Raw genomic sequence first — 22,064 nt, 5'->3', positions numbered from 1 at the left:
GGAGGCAGTTCAAAAAACACACATGGATGGAACACAAAAGGTGTGAGCACTTGGAACAATAAAAAAGTATTTTGAAGCCGCTCAGAAATAAAGCATGTAATCCTAAGGCGTGATACGCAAAATATATGTGATCATAACAAAGTACCCCGGACGGAGGTAAATAACAAGAATTACTTTGGCATGAAGGGAAGTATGTTAAACACAACACAAATGATGTGGCTATGGAGGGAAGCATGTTAAATACAACACTAAGGATGTTGGCAAAAGGCACACAATGCAAAATAAATGCGACTGTGACAAAGTATGGAGTTGGGGGGCAAACAACCCACAGGAGGGGGGCATGGAGGGATGTCTCTTAAAAGCAACAAATATAGTGAATGCAGGAATTGGACAAATGGGGACAAAGCAAAACGAGGGACCTGTGCATTAAGGGGACAGATGCAGGGTGTAACACAAAGGATGTGGGCATGGATAGAAAGGATGACGATGGGAGACAGCTCAAAAACACATGGAAGCAACACAAAGCATGTGAGCATACAAGGAGCGAAATAAAACCAAAACATTTCGATGACGCTCAGAAATAAAGAGTGTAACTTAAAGGCACAGAATGCAAACTAAACATGAGTATTTTAGAGTAAGCGGGCGGGGGTAAACAACACGAAGGACGCAGCCATGGAACGAACCAAAGGGGGAAAGCAAAACAAAGGACATGTGGATGAATTGGACGGGTGGGGAGGCAGCACAGGACGTGGGTTTGGAGGGGTTGGATGGGGTAATCAGCGCAAAGGACACAGGCATGGAGGCTACATAGAAACTTAGCTAAAAAACACATGAGCTCTTGTCAAGTGCTTATCACAAAGAAAAAAATAGTGCTAAAAAATGCTGTGTACTTCGGCCATGCTCCAGGAGATGGCCAAACACACAAAGCAAGGAAATAAGAGTGACAATAAACACAACCAAAGGTATGTAATGGGCGGGCTCTAAGCCAACTGTAAGCTAACAAAATGTCTCACAGAAAACAGGTCACAGCGTGTGGTCTATTTTGATGAGACCTAAAAAGTTCTTTTAAATTCTTCTTTGATGTATTTAATGTCAACTTCTTGTCCATCCAATAGACCCTTTGCGCATAGGAAGTTACAGAGGGAGCAAAGAAGAGGCATGCTCAAGTTATACCACTAAAAAAAAGCCCAATATCCCCATTGCTCAGCTCCAAAATCTCTGCCCCATCTCCCTCCTCCCTTTCTGCGCTAAAATAATAGAAAAAATTGCGAACAAACAGCTCATGGAGTATTTGGAGGCAGAAGCCCTCCTCCACCCCTCACAATCGGGATTTAGAGCGGGCTACTCTACTGAGTCGGCAGTTCTATACTCTACTGAGTGGCTCAGGCAGATAGCGGACGATGGCGAGACAGCAGCGTTGGTCTTATTAGACCTTAGTGCAGCATTTGACACCGTGCTGCACTCAACGCTGCTGTCTCGTCTCTCGGACATGGGGGTAACGGGTTCAGCACTTGCCTGGCTGCGTTCCTTCTTGGCCGACAGAAGCTTTCAGTTACATTGCCCACCCTTTAGATCTTCCCTTCGGGAGGTGAGCCATGGGGTTCCTCAGGGCTCAAGTATGAGCCCCACGTTATTTAACATCTATATGGAACCCCTAGCTCACATTGTAGAAGGTTTCGGGGTGAGCATCGTCAGCTACGCTGACGACACCCAGCTGGTGTTTAAGCTTACTCCTGACAGAAGAGAAGATGCCATCAATTTCTCGAATTGTATGTCAGCAGTAGCAGTCTGGATGAATAACAACTGCCTTCGTCTTAATGGCGAAAAGACTGAACTACTGGTGATCGGGAGAGCAGCATCAGCTTGGTCTCGCTCATGGTGGCCTATCGAACTAGGAAATCCCCCCACTCCTGTGGAGTCGGTAAGAAACCTAGGTGTTATGCTGGACTCTGATCTCTCTGGCAAGACCCATGTCAGCAGGGTAACGGGAAGGTGCTTTGGCATACTTAAGGTTCTGCGAAAGATATTGGATCTCCTCCCTACCGGAGCCAGAAAAACAATTGTACACGCGCTGGTGACCCCCATTTTGATTATGGGAATGCCCTGCTGATTGGGCTCAGTCAAAAGGGATTACATCAACTCCAGTGTGTGCAGAATGCTGCCGCATGCCTCGTGCTCGGACTATCATGCAGAGCTTCCGCAAAAACTGCCCTGGCCAAACTTCACTGGCTTCCGGTAAGGGAGAGGATCAGATTCAAAACCCTTTGCTATGCTCATCGCATCGCTCAGGGCAAAGGCCCTGAATACTTAAAAAACTTCCTCACAATACATCGCCCTACTCGGAACCTAAGATCCTCCGGCACGATGTTATTTAAACTTCCTCGAATTTCCAGGGCCAGAATGGGTGGCAGGTCCTTCAGGTACCTGGCCTCCAAACATTGGAATGCGCTCCCGCTTCACTTGCGGATGGAACCATCTGAACTGAGATTTCGGGGAAAACTTAAAACGCTTCTGTTTCCCAATATGTAACATCTCCTGGGCCTCTTTTTCCACAGCTGCCTTCTAATCTTTGTATCTTTTCAGCAGTTAGCGCGGGGACACACAGTTTTGTGTAGCCAGGCGCTCTATAAATGATTTATTATTATTATTTATTTTTATGCATAGTATAAGGTCACTGGAGTTGTAGAGTGCATTCTGGCACTTCCACCATGCCTGCAAAATTGGTCATTCAATATCCATGGTCTTTTGGCCTCAAAGACAACACCTAACCAATCAGGGAAGCTACTTCAGAAATCAACTTTTATTTATGTAAAATAGCCCTTATAAGAAAAATATGGTATTTGGGCCTAAATCAAAGACTACAACTACAAATGGGTTGTTAACTTGCATTCCAGAAATCTGTACCTACATTGAAATAACCTTTTCTCTTTAAAAACTGTTGGCACACAAAATGACCTGCTCTTCTCTTTTATTGGAATCTCACCAGTCAGCATTCCACTGTATTATTTCTATAGTGTTTTTCTAGTCTTTAATGAGGCCCCAACGCATTTCTAGTTTCTTCAGCAAGTAGATATTCTATAGTGAATGCATGGAAGAGGTTGTTGACTAAAGCACCATCTATGGGTGGTGTGTTTTGATATCTGAAAACAAAGCTGTGGAACATATTCCAGGCAGCCATTTACCAGTGGTTTCAACTTGGTACAGTTGCAGCGATGGTTTCTGTACATAGAATGCATGGTAATGAAGAAAACCCCACTTGATGTAAGCTGCAGTTTGGAAATTGTTATTGACATCTAGTAATGTTTTTACTATGCTGTAGTATTTTTATTTAAAATGTCCAAAGTCCTTGCTTTTTAATCTCCAATGTACAAAAGGTTTTAGGAAGCAAGAAAGTTAAGTATAAACCATTCGCAGGTGTTCATCTGCAATGCATACTAGTATGCTCTCATGTAGCTCCCTCGAGTTACCGTAAGTGTCTGTTGGTGTAAGATATTGGGAAACTGCAGGTCACAGGACTGAATTCTAAGAGCTGCACATAGCTTGTCACCTTTGAGATTTGGAACAAAGGACTTTCCCATTCGTCTGTTGGCAGGTCTGGGACAACATGTCCAAAGTTAATGACAGATCTTACTTTAATGATGATCATTGAAGGCTTTTTTTGGTTTATGGTTTACAAAAGGGATTGCACAAGCCTAAAGGCTGAGATTGAGTGTTTACACTATTCTGAGAACGTCAGTGCTCAGGCTGGAGAATTATGTGGAAGTGCCATGACTAACTTTACAGAATCCATAGGTGTAAGAAAAACATTGAACAAGTTATATGTCTAACAACCTAAAAAGAACAGACAGAAATCCGAGCATTAAAGGTGAGGTGCCAAAGACGCTGTTAAAATGCTTTATACTATTTATACAATCTAGTAGAAAGCAACAAACACCAGCAGCATTAGCAAAGTAGCCATTCAATAAAGGAAAATATACATTTTCCATGGACTAACAAAAAGGTAGCGCATAACACCATTTAAACATTTCATCAAACAAAGTCTGAAATTGTAGGAAAAACAATAAAATAGCACAAAGCTCTGTTTGTGAAAGGCTCGAAAAATATTAATTATTTTCAAGGAGTGCAAACTTCTTCCTGATACAACTTCAGAGGGATTCTTTATTTAGTTATAAAGTATATTTAATACAGATAGAAAGCAGTGAAAATAACAACAGATGCCGCACAGCACTCAACCAGTCAGAGTAGAAAGTCTACAGAAAGAATATTTATTCAAAGACTTGTGCTATGATAGTGTTACTCCAAAGTATAACAACCACAATATACTACAACACTATACTGGAGCACTCCAACAATTTGCTTAAATAACACTATTTGAGAACAAATAACCAGAAAAGTCAGTCCATAAGTCCAAGACCATTTGATATATTTTCATTGTCTTTATTGTGTTTACACACTTCCTACTAAGTACATGATCATCAGCTGGCACGCCTTTTATCCCCAATGGCACTTTTTAAAGGATGTATGTATTAAAGAAATATGAAAACAATGTAAGTGAGACCATTTGATTCTGTTCATTTCGTACATCGGCTGTATGCATTGCGTGCTGTTAATGGTACAAGCAGAACTTAAAAGTGAATCGAAGAGAGACCATCATAGCAGATTTATATTATTCCTTACACATGCCAATTAGTGCAGTACTATTAAAACAGTATCTGATAGGACAGTCAATTGTAAAAAAAAGAAAAAATACTATGCTGTGTGTCTAGACGGTATCTGTGATAGAGCATCCGTGCTCTGGGGCAAAAAAGTGAACTGAGACCACAAAACATGCACCAGAGAGAAAAGGAAGTGTAACCCAAACAGAACAGAATATCCTCTAACGCATACTACTAAATAAACCAGTGAAGTGTAGAAAAAATGTAATTGTGACCTAAGATTATTATGATTCAAAATGGCAAATGGTTCACTAAATTTTAGATCATCATTTGGTACAAAGGAGTTTAGCTGAGTTGTGTGCTGATACGAGAAAGGAAAATTAATAGAGTTTCTTTGGTTGGTAATGCTTGCTAAAGAACTCACAGTGTGACTACAAACCTCATTTTTATTCCTTTAACAATAATACAGGAAGTAAGACGATATAGTTGTCAGAGTATTAGTTATCTAGGTGATCTGTAATGGAAAATGGGGGGAAGTCCATAAGAATTCATGTCCAATTACTAATTTGTTTATTGATAAAAAGGGTAATAAGAGACTTACCTCTATTGTGGCCTGCTCGACTGTTAGATTATTTCTAATAACAAATGCAGTCGTCCTCATCTGTTTTCCATCAATTTTTCCAACCTATAAACAAAATTTAGTAGCATTGAATGTGTTATCAATATAATACTAAATGCACCCACCATACCAGGTAAAATGTTATATCAAACCCCACCTCACAAGAAGTGGTGTTGCTATTCAGTCATGAGTGGCACCAGCGCAGAGAGCTCTCATAAGCTGTCAAATGAATTAGTGGTCACAAAATTGCCGATTTAACACTTAGGGGTCGATTCCGATCCCGCTCAGGAGAGCTCCGAACACGATCCAGCCAGAAAACGTACAAGTTGTAGGAGCGAGCAAGTACGATGCGAGAAACGCGAAATCGCTGACCGAACTGTTTCCAGTTCCGAACCGCTCGTCCTTAAGCAAACCATACCATGCAATGGAGTCGATTTCCAATCGAGCCAGTACGATGCACGATTCGTACAGCCAGATCGAGTTGAAGCCTCCGACAAGTAAACGCTCCAGGAAGCGGACTTTGGGGTTCAGCACCGGACCCCACTTCACCCGTAGCCTTACGAATTGATAACAGGGTTCCAAGGGCCCCCCTAGACATGCATATATGGTGCAGCTGGCACAGATGCATCCACACTACAAGGGGCGCCCTTATGCACAAAGTACCTTTTTCATCGATGGGAGCCTATGTACACGTCGTACAACAGGCTCCCATTGACTTCATTGGGGCTCCGAGCGACCCATGTCCGCCGGCGCTTGTTCGCATCGTACTCAGGCACTCGAAGCCTGGAGCATGAGTCGGTTGGAAAGCCCCCAGAATCCGCGTCGAATGGAGCCTTTCCCCAGCGAGATCAAAATCAGCTCCTTATTGTTGAAATTAGTAATATGCCACCAAATATTCTGTGAGAACCCACCCCACACAATCACTGGGGGGTAAAGAAGGTAAGGCAGTTACCTCATATGACTATAATCAGTCACCTGTCATAGAAATAAGTTAGTCATATGAGTTGAGTGAATGCGTATCACTCCTGTCTTATTTCTTACCCACATAAAACAGAGCCACACTGGTATTAAATTTCTTTGCAAACTCTCAATTAAAAATTAAAGATTCCAAGCGACAGGATTTGTAAGCCCATCTAGTTTGAGACTTGCATATTGTATATGATGCATTTGAGTTTATTTGCACTTTACACCAACCCCTTTATTTTAGTCATTCTCAACAAGAGTGAGAGAAGGTTATTAAAAGTTATAGAACTATGTTTGTGTTTTCGCAGTTAACATAGTTTAAATAAAAGAAAGATTCTCCAAAGCTACATATAAAATAACACCTTGAAAAATAAATAAAAGTTAAAACAATCAATGGGAAATGCACAATGTAATGTTTTGAAACCTGTATTGGTAAATGCAATCAGTACAGATGTCTAAGTGTGCAACCAGATGCCCACAGAATTGAATCCTGTTTGATGCAGCACGGAAAAGCGACTTGTGTATTTTTTGTGCTACGAGGTCCCTGAAAGCACTGTGAAAGTTTGTCATTATTTTAAATGTGCATTATACACAGTATGGGGCCGGTCCTGGAAACCTACAGGGTGCAAGCCAGATGGGCCACCCTGTAAGGAGCAGAGCTGTGGGCTCACAGGCCATCCGAACAGCTAGCAAGGATTGAAAACGTATTTCTTAGACAGCTGTTGGGTCTTCACCAAGAACCTTTCCTGATCAAGCACATATTTCAAGCAGTCTGGCAACATACAAACATTTCCTCAATGTGTGATGGTGCTGAGCCTTCCAGACATGTAGACAAGTCACAGAGTTCTGACTGCAATTGTGTAGAGCAGTGGTTCTTAACCTGTGGCCCAGGGACCCCTGAGGGTCAGCGATGCCTACATACGGGGTCCACAGGTGTTCATAAAAATTAAATAATAACAGCTGATTAATAAAATACATATAAATAAAAAGCACAATAGAAAGTTTTAAAATGTTCTGTATATGTGAAGAAATTTCAAATTGGAAACACAACATTAAGTTTGTATCATGAGTTAGATTTATGGAAGCAACGCAAGTACAGCAAACAGAATCTAGTATGGACTACAGGTGGCCTCAATTGAAGCAGCGATGGTATGCACCGAAATAAAGAGAACATGCCATAAGTGCTAAAAAGACAGCGATATTCTTGAGTCTAGCATATCATTTTGTATTTTAGAAATTAAACTAGATTTTGAAAAGGTCCAACTTTCCAATTAAAATTTTTGATAATAAACAGCTTCCATCAACTGTGTATATGTTTGATGTGTACATGTTTTATGTAGTATGTTGAGTAGGGTGACCAACCGTCTGTAATTTTTATACACTATCCATAAATTAGCCCTAAAGTCCGATATCCATGATGAATGTCTTAACAGACGGTATTCAGGGGCGACCTTAGGCATGTACAAGCTGTGCACCTGCACAGGGCCACCAAACCCCAGGGGCCACCACGCCAATATATATCCTTAATATAATAATCCTCTGAGGATGGATACATATTTGCGTGAGTGCCCCTCTAACTCCTCTCAGAATGGATCTGGGTGTTAGCCCAGTGGCAATGGAAGTTGCGCTAAGACCTCTACTTTACTGGCGCCGCCTTTGGTACACTCCAGAATTATTTATGTATAGGGAGGACTTGAAGGAGGTAGCCAATCTCAGGGGAGCAAGTAAAATTCCCTGGCTCATATATATTAATATTTCCTTTTTTTTAAATTGGAATGGGTGACTTATGGGACAGTCCGGAAGAGAGTTATCTGGCAACTCCAAGAAAAGTATTGATAAAAAAAATCAAGGAATACCACCTCAACCAACTACAAAGTAGCCCCAGGACAGGCACACTTACATCATCCTTCCTAGAGGTTAAACTGCAATACATCTTAGAATCTAACATAGATGACATTCAGCCTTCCCTAGCTAGAAAACTTTATTTGTAGTTTAGGTTTGGTATACTCCCTCTATGTGCTGTTACCTTTAAGTGGGGAGGTAGCCCTAGGGAGGATTGCCCGTCTTGTAAAAATTGTACGGAGACTGATTTGCATGTGCTGTTTTTCTGCCCCACCTATAAGGCAATGAGGGCTTTCTGGTTGCCACAGCTTTGTAGGAATCTTGGAACCAAACATTGCTTTCAGGCTTACAGGATTCTTAAATATGACACCAGCATGCCAATAGTATACTCACTTTCCCTCTATTTTTTCTCAATATGGTGCACTCGCCGTGCAGTTCTAAAGAAAGCTGTACTTCGCAAAAATAAAACATCTTGTCATCAGGAAGATCCAAGTGATTTCATCAATTAACACCTCTCAAGCAGCCTCTACAAGTGCAAAGTAACCAATTGCACACATTTACATTTCTTTGGGGAAGCAGACACCCTGACAAGAAGGCTTAGTGCTTTTTAGCCCTCTACCCCTCCCTCCGGAATGCACCCTTGCAGATCCGCTGCGGAATCTAAATTGTGGAAATTAACTTTTGTACTTTAGCTGAGAGGCTAACATGATGGACAAATACCGTAGGGGCGGCTCTAGGCTCATGGCGGCCCTGGGCAGGGAGCATAGGTAGGGGGCCTCGGAAGAGGGGGTCTGGGCGGGGCGGAGCCCCCCCGGACGGGGGGGGGTCAGGGTGTTTGGAAGTGGAACAGAGCCGGAGGCCGCCAAATCCCTGCCAGGGGCCGCCACGCAAATATGTATCCATCCTCAGAGGATTATTATATTAAGGATATATATTGGCGTGGTGGCCCCTGGGGTTTGGTGGCCCTGTGCAGGTGCACAGCTTGTACATGCCTAAGGTCGCCCCTGAATACCGTCTGTTAAGACATTCATCATGGATATCGGACTTTAGGGCTAATTTATGGATAGTGTATGAAAATTACAGACGGTTGGTCACCCTACTCAACATACTACATAAAACATGTACACATCAAACATATACACAGTTGATGGAAGCTGTTTATTATCGAAATTTTTTATTGGAAAGTTGGACCTTTTCAAAATCTAGTTTAATTTCTAAAATACAAAACGATATGCTAGACTCAAGAATATCGCTGTCTTTTTAGCGCTTATGGCATGTTCTCTTTATTTCGGTGCATACCATCGCTGCTTGAATTGAGGCCACCTGTAGTCCATACTAGATTCTGTTTGCTGTACTTGCGTTGCTTCCATAAATCTAACTCATGATACAAACTTAATGTTGTGTTTCCAATTTGAAACTTCTTCACATATACAGAACATTTTTAAACTTTCTATTGTGCTTTTTATTTATATGTATTTTATTAATCAGCTGTTATTATTTAATTTTTATGAACACCTGTGGACCCTGTATGTAGGCATCGCTGACCCTCAGGGGTCCCTGGGCCACAGGTTAAGAACCACTGCTCTACACAATTGCAGTCAGAACTCTGTGACTTGTCTACATGTCTGGAAGGCTCAGCACCATCACACATTGGGGAAAGGTTTGCATGTTACCAGACTGCTTGAAATATGTGCTTGATCAGGAAAGGTTCTTGGTGATACCTAGGGCTAAAGGCATGAGTAGAGGTTACAGGTTCTTCTTGGTTGCTGCTCATGTTCTGAAATCTCTTCTCTTCACATGCCTCATGTCATTCTGAAAGCTCTGAAAATGCACCTTCTGTGGGTGTTGGCCACCCGCCTAAACACAGTATCCCTGTCCTTTTACCCATCCACGCCACTTTGCTAGTCATGAACTTCCTGCTTCTCTAGAAACAATAGAAATGTTACTACAAATAGTGAAGACAAGCCTTAAAATGCTTGTAAAGTCTTTACACTCCCTGGACAATCAAGTTATTGCACCCTTGCAAGTCTTATTTGAGTATGAATCTCTACAGATACATAACGCTCCAGGAGCATGATTTGACTGCTGTCTCTGGCTGCCCTCAGAGAGTAAAAGCCTAAGGACAAGGCTTCGGCCATTCAGTGAGCTCACAGTAGTACCTGCTTCATGGGGTTCCATGTACAGCAGGCAATGCTTATTGCAAAGTTTGCCTTTTTGACTTGAGTTCCCTCGACCCCAGAGAACTGGCCTGGCCTCCCTCCTTTAAAATCTATGGGCTAGATGTAGGTAATTCTATTTTACCACTTCTTAAATACTGAATTTTACCGATTCGGTATTTAAGAAGTGGTAAAATAGAGGGGGGGCGATGTAGGTAACACAGACTCGGTAAATACCGAATCGTTAAGATTCGGTATTTACCGATTCTGTAAATACCGATTCGGTAATGCCCATTGATTCCTATGGGCGTTGAAGCCCATAGGAATCAATGGGCATTACAGAATCGGTATTTACAGATTCGGTAAATACCGATTCCAGCAATGGTGCAGGGGGTGTCACTTTGACACCCTCTAGCACCCCAAAGACGGGCATGTGTGCCATGTGGCACACAGACATGCCCTAAGGGCATGTCCGTCTGTCACATGGCATAGGTGTGCATGCACACATGTGCATGCACACCTGGATTCGGTATTTTACCACCCAATTGGATCGGGTGGTAAAATTCCGAATATGTAAGGCCTTTGGGACTCAGAAGAGTCCCACCTACATCTGGGATTTACCGAATCGGTAAAAATACCGATTCGGTATTTTACAGATTCGGTAAATTTACCGATTCGGTAAATTTACCGAATCTGTAAAATGATGCCCCTACATCCCAAAAACCCATTTACCGGACGGTAACGGCCGAAATCGGCCGTTACCGGTCGGTAAATGGCCTCCTACATCTGGCCCTTAGTGTTTTTTCACCAGTTTATTTGGACATTGTGCTGTAAAATGCAGCACTTGGACTCTATTTTTTTAGTGATGGAGAATTCACAGCTCCCATACCACCAACCCTAAAACACCTCTGTAAATAGCCCATCGCTTAGGTTTCGCTCACTTGGTACAGTTCAGAGGGGGAATTTGTGTTCTACCACTATCGAAGCTGGCCAACCGCCCTAGAAGGCTTCCCCCTTGTCTTACCTGCCATTGATTGGCTGACTCAGATCTGTCTGTCAAACACAGTTTCTATTCTGTTTTGGTTAGTAAACAAACCTGAGCCAAAAGGGGCTTCACTAGCCTGGATAGTGAACTCAGATTGCCAACTTTTGAAATCAGGAGAAGGAGTGCTTGAATGAGCGAGTGAGCGAGTGAGTGAGTGAGTGAGTGAGTGAGTGAGTGAGTGAGTAAGTGAGTGAGTGAGTGAATAAGAGTGAGGAAGAGTGGATGTGCTTATGTGTATTAATGAAAAAAGAAATGGTGAATGTGAATGGAAAAGGATAAAGCAGTTAAACATGAACACATAACTCACATCTAAGCCTTTAGAAATGTATCGCAAAAACACATGCTCGCTCTCTCCTCCTCCCTCTGGTTCCCTTCCTAACCCTGTCTCTCTCTGTTACTCTGTCACTGTCCTTACTCTCCCTGCACTCTAACCCCTCTCTCTTTCACTCTGTTACTCTCCTGTCTCCATCTCCTCTCTCTTTTCCTGTTACTCTGTCATACTCTCTCCTAGTTGTCATCCTCTCTCTGTTAAACTCTCTTTGTTGCCCTTTCTGTTACTCTGCCATCTCTCTTTCTATCTCTCTGTCACTCTTTACTCTCAGTGTTTCTCTCTCTTTTTCTCTCTTTCACTTATTCAGATGTTGTAAATAAGATGCATGAAATTCTGTTGTATCATAATTTCTTGGTTCCTTAACACTATTCACCATCTCTTGTATTACTTCTTTGCTTTACATCACTGAGGCTTTGGCTTTGATTATATTGCTCCCCTCTTTACAAACTAACCAGTGTTCTGCCTCATTCAATCAATCAATCAATCATAGCATTTGTAGAGCACACTACATAACCGTGAGGGTCTCATGTTGCTGGGGGTAGAGGGGGGAAGCTGCTACTGCTCGAAGAGCCAGGTCTTGAGAAGTCTTCTGAAGGTTAGAAGGTCTTCGGTCTGTCGTAGGTGGGTGGGGAGGGTGTTCCATGTCTTGGTGGCGAGGTGGGAGAAAGATCTGCCACCGGTGGTCACTCTTCGGATGCGGGGGACGGTGGCGAGGGCGCGGTCTGCGGAGCGCAGCTGGCGGGTGGGGATGTAGAGGCTGAGTTGGTTGTTGAGGTATGCTGGTCCGGTGTTGTGAAGTGCCTTGTGTGCATGGATGAGGAGTTTGAAGGTTATCCTCTTGTTGACAGGGAGCCAGTGCAGGTCTTTCAGGTGGGGTGTGATGTGGCTGCGGCGAGGGATGTCGAGGATCAGATGTGCTGAGGTGTTCTGGATGCGTTGGAGCCGTTTCAGGAGTTTGGCTGGGGCTCCTGCGTAGAGTGCATTTCCGTAGTTCAGTCTACTGCTGATGAGGGCCTGGGTGACCGTCTTTCTCGTTTCGTGGGGATCCACTTGAAGATCCTGCGAAGCATGCGGAGGGTGTTGAAGCAGGACAAGGAGACGGCGCTGACCTGCTTCGTCATGGAGAGGGTAGAGTCGAGGATGACCCCTAGCTTGACTGCGTGATTGGTGGGTGTTGGGGGTGATCCTAGTGCAGTCGGTCACCAGGAGTCGTCCCAGGCCGAGGGGGTGGATCCGAGGATGAGGACCTACGTCTTGTCCGAGTTCAGCTTCAGTCGGCTGTTCCTCATCCAGTCGGCGACGGCCTTCATCCCTTCATGGAGGTTGGTTTTGGCGGTGTGGGGGTCTTTGGTGAGGGAGAGGATCTCTTCTCTGCGCTACCTAGCCAGACGTGCAGTAATCTGGGCCTTTACCATTGTACCATTCTGCAGCTGTGGCGTTTTCCGCATAATTATGGATTTGACAGACAGGGATAAGGTATTCCGTGCATTGACAGACCCTTTTTAAGGTTAACTTATGACTTTACAGTTAATGATTGCTGTATTCAGGTGTTAATCCGGAACTAATTAGATGTAACTTTGCCCAGACGGTATTAAAAGGCGCAAAAATGAATAAAAGTCTGGTTTTGCTGCATTATACCGTATGTTTTGCCTTTCAATGTGGCATAATTTTGTCAACCCTGTTGTATAATTCCAGCCACCATGCAAGTAATCCTATTTTCTAAATTTACATTTTTCCATGATCTCTTCAGACACCTGACAATCACCAAGTGGCCAGATGTACGACCATAGCACGCTGCGACTCGCAAATTGCGTCAAATTGTGAGTCGCAATTTACGAGTCTCAAAATGCTATTTACAACAGTGTCTGAGACACTGTTTGTGATTTCCAATGGGGTCAGTGGTGGCCTGCTAGGGTCAGCAGACCACCATGTCTGAAACAGCTTTTAAATAAAGCCGTTTTTTTTGTTTTTTTAATGCATCCCATTTTCCTTAAAGGAAAACAGGACACACGTAAAAGAGAAAAATAAAACATTTTTGTTAAATTTTTTTAAGGGCAGGTAGTGGTCCCTGGGACCACTGCCTGCCCTTAAAAAATAATTGTGCACCCATTCACAAAGGGGAAGGGGTCCCCCGGGAACTTCCTCCTGTTTGCGAGTGCCTTATCACCCTGCTGAGAAGGGTGGCAAACTGCGAGTGTTTTGCGCCCGCAATTTCAGTCGCACAACATTCTAACATAGGTGTTGGAGTCGCTATGAGGAAGGGACGCCCCTTTCCTAATAGTGAGTCACTAACCCTATTTTGCAAGTCACTAAATGATTAACAACTCGCAAAATAGGGTTGGTACGTGGGCCACACGTTTTGTGCGGTTGCAAACGGGCCTAAAACCGGTTTGCGACTGCAAAAAACGGTCATACATCTGGCCCTAAGTGCATTATAGTCTTTCATATTCCTTTATCCTCTCAGAATCACAAAATGATTGACGTACAGTCCCCCTTACAAACGCTTTAAATTCTATTCTTCCAATATTGTGGCATCCAAAATCAATATCCTGTTAACCGCCACTATTTACCAGGTCCGACTTGTTTTTTAATTTCTTGCTTTATCAAAATGTTCAAGGTCAGTTACACATGCACTTAGAAACAATCCACTCTAATATTATAAGTCAAATATTATATACATACAATAGATACACTACATATTTACTACTAATTTACAAAGTGGAGATTTGAAACACTACATTTATAAATATGCCTCAAGCTGTAGGCTGCTGTGGCATAAAAACACAGACGACAAAACCAGAATGAAACAGAGAAACATCGACACAAGCGGTGAGGAGGAAAGTGTCATTATATATGTAAAAATTTTTGGGGCAAAGGTCATTAAAAAGGAGTGAGGTTATATACATTCACTGGTAATTAAATATATTTAAGCTTGTTAATTCATATGTAAAGTCAGACATGACCTACCCCATATTTAATACCGCGGCAGTGTGATAACGCATATATATCACATCTATAGAGTGAATCTGTAGAGTATCCTCTTCAGAAGGCCTTGATTGGTGCTGGTTCCTGTCTGCTTGGGATAAAGGCACAGCTGAGGACAGATGTGAAGAAATACTCATCAGATCCTCCACCCGCCGTGGCAACCTCTGGTCATATAATAACTCCTGGATTAGCTATTGCTGGAAGTAAAATATAACATTAACTGGTGTCCATCACCTTAAGGCACCTCATCTACCTTGTTTGCCATGTGGGTCACATGCCATGCACAGCCATTGCCTAGGTCTAAAACTCTTTTATTTTTAGCGATTATTAAGCGAGCCTGCGCCGAGGCTTCTTGGCAAGATAACCCAACCTTATATAGACAAGAACCAGCTTAGTTGGCGAACCAAAAGGTTTAAATCTCCTGCTAACCTGTAAAAGTGAGAGTGATGAGTGAAAAGACAGAGGTGGTAAATTTCAAGTTTTTGCATCGACTGCCGAAAAGGCCTGGATGGTGGTAATGCCCTACTTCATGGCCCTCCAGATTCCACACTGGCACCCCTCAGGGGGCATCCTTCATGCTGCAGCAGGTCTCATGCAGGACCTAAAGAAATATGATCACATCACCCCCATCCTGATGGAGCTCCATTGGCTCCCCTTGTCTGCCCGGACCATCTTTAAAACCTGCTGCATCCTTTACAAAGCCATCACAACCAGCAACCTCACTTATCTTGCAGACAAGCCCAGCATCTCTGATGGATCTCGGCACATCTGCCGCCAGGCAGTAGACTATGAAATGCAAAAAAGAAAAAACAAGGCAGCAGCCCTTTTCCATCCATGCACCCAGGGTATGGAACAACACTTCCGTATCCATCGGGACCACCCCAACCCTGCTCCAAATTGGGAACAAGTGTATTAAATAATGCTACATCACAAGCATTGACCATCCTCCACCCCGCTTCCTATCCTCTTACCCATGGACTTTGAGCTTGCCTTTGACCAGGGAAAGAGCTCCGCTGCCTTTTGGCTATGTTTGCATTAATGAAAAAAATTTTTACACCCATCTAAATATACATACATACATACATAATTACATAAATACGTATGCTAAATGTAGAAGTTCTGATTCTGGGGACTCTCGAGGGAAATAGATCATTAGACCTCTGGCTATTTGAGGACTTAAACTAATCAAATTTGGCAGCCATGAAATCAGGAAATTGTTGAAAAACTGCCAGATGAACAATAGCCATCGCTTTCAAAGCTATCCTTTTATGCAATGGACGACAGTGTAATTGGTTCAAAATGGAGAAATGTGTTGGTAGTTAAACATTTTACATACCAAGTGAAGAGATGCATTTTGAATCAGTGGACATTTTTTTAAGATTTCAAAGCTGCTGGAAAGAGTATGAGATCTCAATAAACAATGTGGGATTGAATAAGAACATTGATAAATGAAATATGATGGCTGCTCTCAAGGAACTTAAGAATGGTCCTAATTCTTTCAAGATGGAAGAAGCAAATTCCTGAAATGTTTGTTGCTAGATGGCCAAACGATTGATTGGCATTGAGATGGAGACCTAAACTATTTACAGTGGTAGAAAGAGGTGGACAAAGGTCCGCGACAGACCTACTACACCTGAGACATTACAAATGCAGATGCCAATGACATCACACACACACACTATTTATATTTTTAGATTATGTGTGGGATGTCATACTCCAAACCTTATGTTGATAATGTTCCAATACGAAGGCTTTTGCATGCATCAGTTGGAATTGGATGTAATATTACACCTGTAAAAGAAATCTTCATTACTGACATATATTCATACATGGCACAATCCTATGAATGAAAAGGAATATAGAAACCCAGCAGAGAACCACGCTGCACCTCCCTCTCCCTCACCCAAAGGCCCACTCCTACAAAAGCAGAAGCGGCGGCTGCACCTTCTCCTACCTGGCTGCCAAGACCAGGAATGGCCTCACACCCCACCTCAGGACTGCACCCACCCTACAGAAGTTCAGTGATGGCATAAAACATGGATGTTTGACTAACAACTCCCAGCAGCAGCCCTACCCCACCAGTGCCTGGATTCCCTCACGGGTGATAAGCAGCGCTCTACAAATTATTGATTGATTGAAAGAAATAATCTTAATCACATGCACCAGAAAGCAGTCAAACACCCAAACACATAATTGGTGGGTTGCATCCTGGTCCATTTCACCTCTTGAGGCACACTTACGATGGAGTTTCACAAGGTAAGAGCAAGAAAAATGTAGCTGCAGGAGGGGGCAGACACAGGCCACCCCTAGGGATGATTTCCTTGGGGCGCTCTTCAATCGACCTCTACGCTCCCTCAGTGCAGCAGACAAGCAGCCCTCGTGGAAGGAGCAGGGCCGGCTTTAGCACTGGTGGTGCCCAGAGCGACAATCTTTTTTGGATGTACGTTGTTACAACGCATACTTTTACTACACATGCCTTTACAACACAGGTTTTTCAACGCAAGTCGTTACAACGACTTACGTTGGGGGGTGCTGGATAGTGAATAGTTTAATTTACTATTCCAACTCCAGTCCCCATGGATAGTAGGGAAGGTGTTGGATAGTAAATTAAACTATTACCTATCCTAGAGCGCCCCCCAGCGCAATTCATTGTAATGACTTGCGTTGAAAAACCTGCGTTGTAAAGGCACTGCATGGTAAAAGTTGCGTCGTAAAGGATGTTTCCCATCTTTTTTGATGCCCCCCATGATTCCATGGATTCCCTCACTCGTACCCCCCAACAGTACCACTCATCTCCCGATAACCTCTCTCCCACATACATTTCTTTTGTTTTATAGCATTACTCCTACAGAGTAGGGTGTCAGAGCACTTTACATCATACACACATTAAACAGAGACAATGATCATATGCGTATAAATCAGTCTATAGGAAATGTTACATAAGACAATGAGGAATACATGACGTAGGAATCAAATGTCATCCATATCAGTAGGCAGTATTTTTAACTGTGTTTAGTCTGGAGAACCACAAACACAGGATGTAAAACATACCATAGTGCTTTGGGTTGGCTCTACCAATAAGAATGTATTTCTACCAAAACAAACCCTTTTTAGCAACATTAAGAAAACAAAAGACAGGAGTAAAGCATAACGATCTAACTCACTGATACTCCAAGTACGGCCCGGGGGGCTCATGCGGCCCTCCTGACCTTTGCATGTGGCACCCTGGTCTCCAGCAGAACTGGACTGCTCTTTAGTCAACACAGCACTAAACATCTAAAAGATGTTAAATAAACATTTATTTAACGGTTAAGTGAAGTTAAAGAAAAGAAGTAAGTAGGGTGTCCTCTTAACTTTAACAACACTCATTTTTAAACACATCTTGCAGCAAAAGTGCAAACATTTTATAAAGTCTCTTCTAAATTCAAAAAGTGTATTTCATTAACATGCAGAACCATTTCTCCTTAGTACATCAGGTTATATTAATGTGTTGAGAAGTATTTTTTTGTTTAAAATTATTGTTTTCAAACATGAATTTAAAAACATTAATTATTTCCCCACCCTGACAACAAAGGCAATATTGAACTTAGAGTTAAGTCAGTTGCTATGCGCCTCCTTTCGGGCGGCGTGGTTTCCTATTATACATGAAAAACAATATAATTTATCAATTCAAACATAGGAGAGGGTTTTTTAAAACGCACTTCCTGAAGTCATATATTTCGAGCTCTTCCTATATATGATAATGAAAAAAAAGAAGGCAAAGTGAAAACAATTCCCTAGGATCACACAACTTGGTAAAGTGGGGAATCCGGATGAATCCCAGGTATTCTGGTTTTGCATTGTGCAGTTCATCGCTATATATATATGCTTTGCTTCCCATGTACCCGCAGTACCAACGGCACCACCCGCGAACACCCCTGTTCCAACCATCATCCTGCTGGCATTGATGAGGCCCTCAGTCACATCACAGACAAAACCTTTTGGCCCCTGGGCAAATGTTTGCGAGTACCCATGATCTAACCTATACCGTGCAGTTTTTGCTGATCTTTCAAATGTTACTGCTATATTAGGATTGTAACTTATGAACTGTGAGTAACAAAAGGATCTTTGTGACAGAAGCAGTAACCTACTGAGCAATTCACATAAAATACAAGTCTGAAGATGCATGGTACACGTTCTTTGCATATTAACCCTCTGCACTATTCCTTTAAAATGTTTTCTTGATATTTGTATAGTTCCTGAAAACTGCTGGACACTCAAGCAACTCTGCAGCAGGTGGTTTTAAACCCATAATTGATTTCAAAAAGTGACGCACCAGCGGCATAAAAGTGACGCAAGGGCTCATAAATGAGGCCCCAGGGGCGGCTCCTCCACTAGGACAGAGGAGCGTCGCCCCACTGCTTTCTCGCAGTGCGACAAAGCCAAAACATAAAATGGTGATAACTTTTAGTTATTACCCTTTTATGTTTCTTTGCACATTCCGGGTGGGCAGCTGGGCAGAGATGCCCTGCGAGCAGGGCAGGGCAGGGTTGGACAGGAGTGGTTTCCCCACTCGTGGGTGCGCAAAGACTGTTTGGTCGCCCAGGGAACCAGTCATGCTCACTCCGCCCATCGCAATGCAGGTGAAATACAGCCTGCATGCAGGGCATGCCCTCCCCTACAGCCCCTGGCTGGGCGGTGTCCCGACCAATCACCGGAGCACTGTGATTGTCCTGGGCCGGCAGAAAGGTAGGTTTGAATTTTTTTATTATTATTATTGGACCCCCCCCTTTCGCGCGACCCCCGCCTCCCCGTGTGACCCCGCACCCGCCCTCCCACCCGCAAGCCATGCTGGCCGCTACTGGCAAGGACCATCACAACATGCCAGTTTTCCTCTACGTATTTGTTGAAACAATAACCAGTCATACCAATACCATGCCTTGTAATCAGCCTCACAGGGCTAAGTAACAGTCACATATGGAATGGGGATGTGAATGCCGACATTTGCCTAGTCTTCTGGGCTGTATAAGTTGTAATCTGACAGGGTAGTGAAAGAATTACCTTAGTATGTATATTTACTTTGTACGTGATGACACATTTTATAAAATGGCGCATAAAAGAGCAGCTTCTAAGCATGTAAAGTCTGCTTTCCGTGGACAGCCTATGTTGAAGTTGTAAGCAAAAAGTGAGGGAAGGTTTCCCATGGATGAGTCAATACCCAGGGTTTCAACCTGTGTTACATGTGAGTTGGTTTACATACTTTGCATGTGTAGAGGTCGACTACTGTGGACAGAAGGACCTTGTCCATAAACTCTTACCAACCCTGCAGGTATCCCCCATTCTAAAAAAAAACTAACACAGACAGCTCTGATCTGATAACCTCTGTCCCATTTCCATCATCCCCACACTGGCAAAACGTCTTCAAAAGTGCATGCAATCACAACTCTGCTCATACATTAAGAAATTCCAACTGTTGAGGAGCCACGCTAGCAACCAAGATGGCCGCATAAGCTCTCGGCTCCACCGACCTCCGCCAGTTGCTATTAAATCCTGACGATTATCCTGATTTCTCCCCGGACTCCCGTGCAGCTGATGTGTTCCTGACTTTCAAGGAGCAATCCCGGAATTTCTAGCTGCTTGAATAACGAAGATACGCCGTGTTCCATTCTCGGCCTAACCCAGAGTTGAAGCCGGGGCCTCGATTTCTAACCCAGCCGGGTTGGAGTTGAATAACATCGGCCGCGGGACGTGGGTGGCGTCCGGTCTCCTGGAGTGGAGTGTTTTTTTGTCCGTTTCGGATGGTGGATAGGTGGCAGTCTTATCTCGCAGCTATGGCGGCGTGACGCATTGGTTGCTGTGGTCAGGGGTCTGCTGCCCGGAGGCCCCGTTGGGCTCCCGGGGTCGATGGGCTTGGTTCCTCGCTGGAGGCGAGGGTGTTGAGATCGCGCTTTTGAGAGTGCCTACAGTTGCCATCGGATTTGCCTGTGCCTGGTGCCCCGGAGTAGTCGACCTCCGGGATTCAGAGACCTGCTTGGTCGCTTCGTGAGGGGCGATGGAGCGGGTGGAATGTATACCGTCGCTGCATACTGTAATGGCCGCCATTGGGGAGCTCCATTCACAGGTCACCGCCATCATCCAGAGGATGGTCGTAATGGTTGATATCATCTACCGGAGACCGGACTCCGACCCTTTGTTGGTTCTGGAACAAGCTGTTCTACCCGCGGGGCAGGAAGTGTCTGAGACGGAGGGCCCCGTTCTGAAGCCAGACTTTATATCTTTTGTCGACCCCCGAACGACTGCTAGCGAGCCCCGGACTATCGAATCTACATCATGCTTTATGCCGATACCGCCCCAGAAGGACATGGATGATCTTATATTTCAGACCGAGTTCCCCAGTGACTGTAGGATTGTTACCTCACCCTTTTTCTCCTGGACGATTCAAATACGCACTAGCGATTTATCTTTGGTGGACCGCAGATATCGTTTGACTCTTAGACTTTGTGTACTATTCTCCTGGCCTCAATCCTTCCGTACTGACTTTGAACTTTCTCAACATTTTGATACTCTCATGGAGATGGTGGATCGAGCGGACAGGGCTTGCATGAAAAATCGCAGCGGCCAGGGTTGACTTTGACTGGATGGGTTTGAACAATGCTTTCATTTGATACGGGATTATTATTATTATTATTAGGGGGTTTTGTAAAGCGCTTGGTGACGCACAACGGCGTGTCCCCGCGCTGAGGAGCGAGTGCTTACAGGAGGACTACAGAAAGCGGAACCTATTAGCGAATGAATAATATTGTTTTTAACTTGGCTCTGAAGATTGATTCAGATGGTTCTAAGCGCAGCGCCGCAGGTAATTTGTTTCAGCTGGACGCAGCTAGATACCTGAAGGATCTGCCACCCATCCGTGCTTTAGATACCTTTGGAATGGACAGGCGCCCTGAGCCGGAAGATCTAAGGGAACGGGACGGCGCGTATTGTGTCAGCAGTCCTTGCAAAGGAAGGGGAGACCTGCCATTAATGATCCGATGGCATGTGCAGAGTGCTTTAAACTCCACCCTGCTTCTTACCGGGAGCCAGTGCAGGGTCTGGAGCGCCGCTTTTGAGGCAGCTCTTCTGGGTAGTCTAAGCACCAGTCGGGCAGCCGCGTTCTGCAAGACTTGCAGGCGGCTCAGATTCTTCTCTAAGGTCCCTAGGTAAAGAAGGTTGCCGTAGTCCATCTTAGATGTAACAAGTGCATGCACCAGCGTTTGGCGAGCTTTAATGGGTAAGAACTTCAGCACCTTCCTAAGGCTCTTAAGAGTCCCAAAGCAAGATCCGACCACCCGATTAATCTGGGGGCCAAAGGTCAGGTTGGAATCGAACCAAATGCCCAGATTCCCCGCCTCCTGGCAGGGGATGGGTGTTGGTCCCAAGCATGGCGGCCACCACGCCGACGTCCACGCCGCCTGGCATCCCCCCACAACCAGCACCTCAGTCTTGCCTC

General features: G+C 44.0%; 1 protein-coding gene across 1 annotated transcript in view; it reads right to left on the bottom strand.

Moving 5' to 3' along the window:
* LOC144798774 (monocarboxylate transporter 13-like) overlaps positions 1-5,335 on the bottom strand; it is a 193,406-nt gene extending 188,071 nt beyond the window's left edge. The window contains exon 1 of the mRNA XM_078669816.1: positions 5,257-5,335. Within this exon, the coding sequence (XP_078525942.1) occupies positions 5,257-5,316 (60 nt within the window). The 5' untranslated portion in view covers positions 5,317-5,335. The remainder of the gene's footprint in view (positions 1-5,256) is intronic.
* Positions 5,336-22,064: the final 16,729 nt, after the last annotated feature.

Source organism: Lissotriton helveticus, chromosome 12, assembly GCF_964261635.1.
Source record: "Lissotriton helveticus chromosome 12, aLisHel1.1, whole genome shotgun sequence".
Classification (NCBI taxonomy): Eukaryota; Metazoa; Chordata; class Amphibia; order Caudata; family Salamandridae; genus Lissotriton; species Lissotriton helveticus.
Note: the sequence above shows the minus strand (reverse complement) of the source record. Positions and strands in the feature narration are given on the sequence as shown.